This window comes from Lygodium microphyllum, chromosome 12, assembly GCF_053477565.2.
Source record: "Lygodium microphyllum isolate KBCC chromosome 12, Lygodium_microphyllum_v1.1.10, whole genome shotgun sequence".
Taxonomy (NCBI): domain Eukaryota; kingdom Viridiplantae; phylum Streptophyta; class Polypodiopsida; order Schizaeales; family Lygodiaceae; genus Lygodium; species Lygodium microphyllum.
Genome location: NC_141146.1, coordinates 128,240,667 through 128,242,606, shown reverse-complemented (window position 1 = coordinate 128,242,606; position 1,940 = coordinate 128,240,667). Strand labels below are relative to the sequence as shown.

At 44.4% G+C, this 1,940-nt stretch overlaps 1 protein-coding gene across 1 annotated transcript; it reads right to left on the bottom strand.

Moving 5' to 3' along the window:
• Positions 1-341: 341 nt before the first annotated feature.
• On the bottom strand, positions 342-1,662 carry LOC148028253 (embryogenesis-like protein). The gene has a single exon (XM_087689019.1). The coding sequence runs from the start codon at positions 1,477-1,479 to the stop codon at positions 1,027-1,029; it is 453 nt and encodes a 150-aa protein (XP_087545145.1). The 5' UTR covers positions 1,480-1,662; the 3' UTR covers positions 342-1,026.
• Between the last annotated feature and the right edge of the window lie 278 nt (positions 1,663-1,940).

The window sequence follows — 1,940 nt, the reverse complement described above, 5'->3', positions numbered from 1 at the left end:
AAGGATTCTCATAAAGCAGACACCAGGAACGCTAGACTTGGGCCAGGCCATCAAATTTCAGGAATGCTAGACTTGAGCTAGGCCATCAAACAAAAAGAAGCTAACAAAATTGAACATGATCAAGTTCTCACTAGTTCTCCAACAGCCTTATTTCACAAAAACTACAAAATCAGAAACTTATGAGCCTCACACATTCCACTTTGTACATTTTCTCTACTCACAGGTGTCTGTTTTTACTCTTCAATTTTCCGGGATGGGCAGAAAGGAAGAGATAATTTGTAATGATTTCATGATGAATAAGTCTTAGGTGCAAAAAAAACCCTACTCGGTAATTTGTTGCTGCCAAGCTATCAGAGAAGCAGCAGCATGATCGCTTTTGATCATGTATCAAAAACCACAGCATTCCAAAACAGAAACAGGAATGAATGCTCAGACAGGATATTGCTACAAAAACAGATGTCGAATCGTTTTATTAAATGACAAATTGCATGTATCTCTAAGATGGTCGATGTCTCAGCTGTCCCGTGGGAAAACATGACTAATGGAAATTCACTGTTCTTCTCTAGGACAAAAAACTTGCCATCAAGCTTAATCTATAGCTGCTCATGAACAGACGCATCAGCTAATTGCCTAAACCAACATTTTTCAATATGCTGCTGAGTTACCAGAAGGTACATTTCCTTTGTGACTGTAGCCAATAAGCATCTGAGAAAGTGCTTCCAACGAAAGAGGGACAGTCGATTGTGTAGGTCCCTTCGTTCCCATTGGATCAATACATGTTTAACCGCTTTAACATCAAGGTATCTGATAATGGGGGTGCCTCCACAAGCACAGTTGCAATGTTCTGGTGTTATAAGCCTGTGTATAAAATACCTAGCCGTGCTAAGAGGGGACTCGGACAACGGAGTGATGCAGCACGTTCGCATCCAGGAAAACAAATTCCTTGCTGTTATGATCTTAATAGAAAAGTGAAAGATAGAAAGAGAGAGGGGGGCGATTAGGGTGGGCATACTTCTTCTTGAGACATCAATGGTTGAGTTGCTCCAACTCGGCCTTTAACTGCTCCATCTTCAGGCCCATGGACCTCTGCACAGAGCCCTTCTCGTCATCGGGGAGCTTCGAAAGCAAGCCCTTGTACTTGTCCAGCACGGCCTGGACCGCGTCGCGCGCAGTCTGCGCCTCCTCATCGAAGTAGACAGTCTCCTTGGACTCCATGGCCATCTCGATCTCCTCCCGCGCCTCCGCAAACTTGCTGTTGATGTCATCAAGCTCCGCAGAATAATCTGCATCCGCCGCGGAAGCCGAGAACCAGCGGTTCGGCGTGCAAGACGAATAGAATGGAACAGGGTTCGTCTGATCGAACGAGAGACGGAAAGCGGGTTTCGAAGAGGAAGGGCCTGGCCGCCATGGCGATTGGAGTCGCCTACTGGAGACGAGAAGCAAGCTGCTTATTAGCTTTCGTCTCGAGGCTGCCGCCATAGCTACATGTGATTACAAACAGGATCTGTCAATGGAAGGCAAAGTTACATGGATGCAAGAAGCCATACTAAGAGTAAGCAGGAAAATAGATTCTCCCATTCACTGCACTATGCCTAGGAAATTACAACTCGGAGGTCCCGCCTACGGTGTCTAACCCTTGGGCCTTCTCACTTGCCGGCCCCCCTCTCCCTCTCTCGCTCTAAATGCCTTTCCCATAAGTTATACCCCGGTCCCCAAACTCACCCTTTCCAATATATAATACAACACATCTTTGTCTTTTACTATTTTTTCAGAGATTATAATATATATTTGCAACATAAGAAAAAAATTGAAATATCAATTTATCCACACATTAACATAAATCAAACTAGTGTTTTGCGTACTCAGAACACTAGATTGTGCTACGAAGTGGCAAGTGAAATTGCATTGCTCGATAATCTATTTCTCTTCTTTCTCTCTTC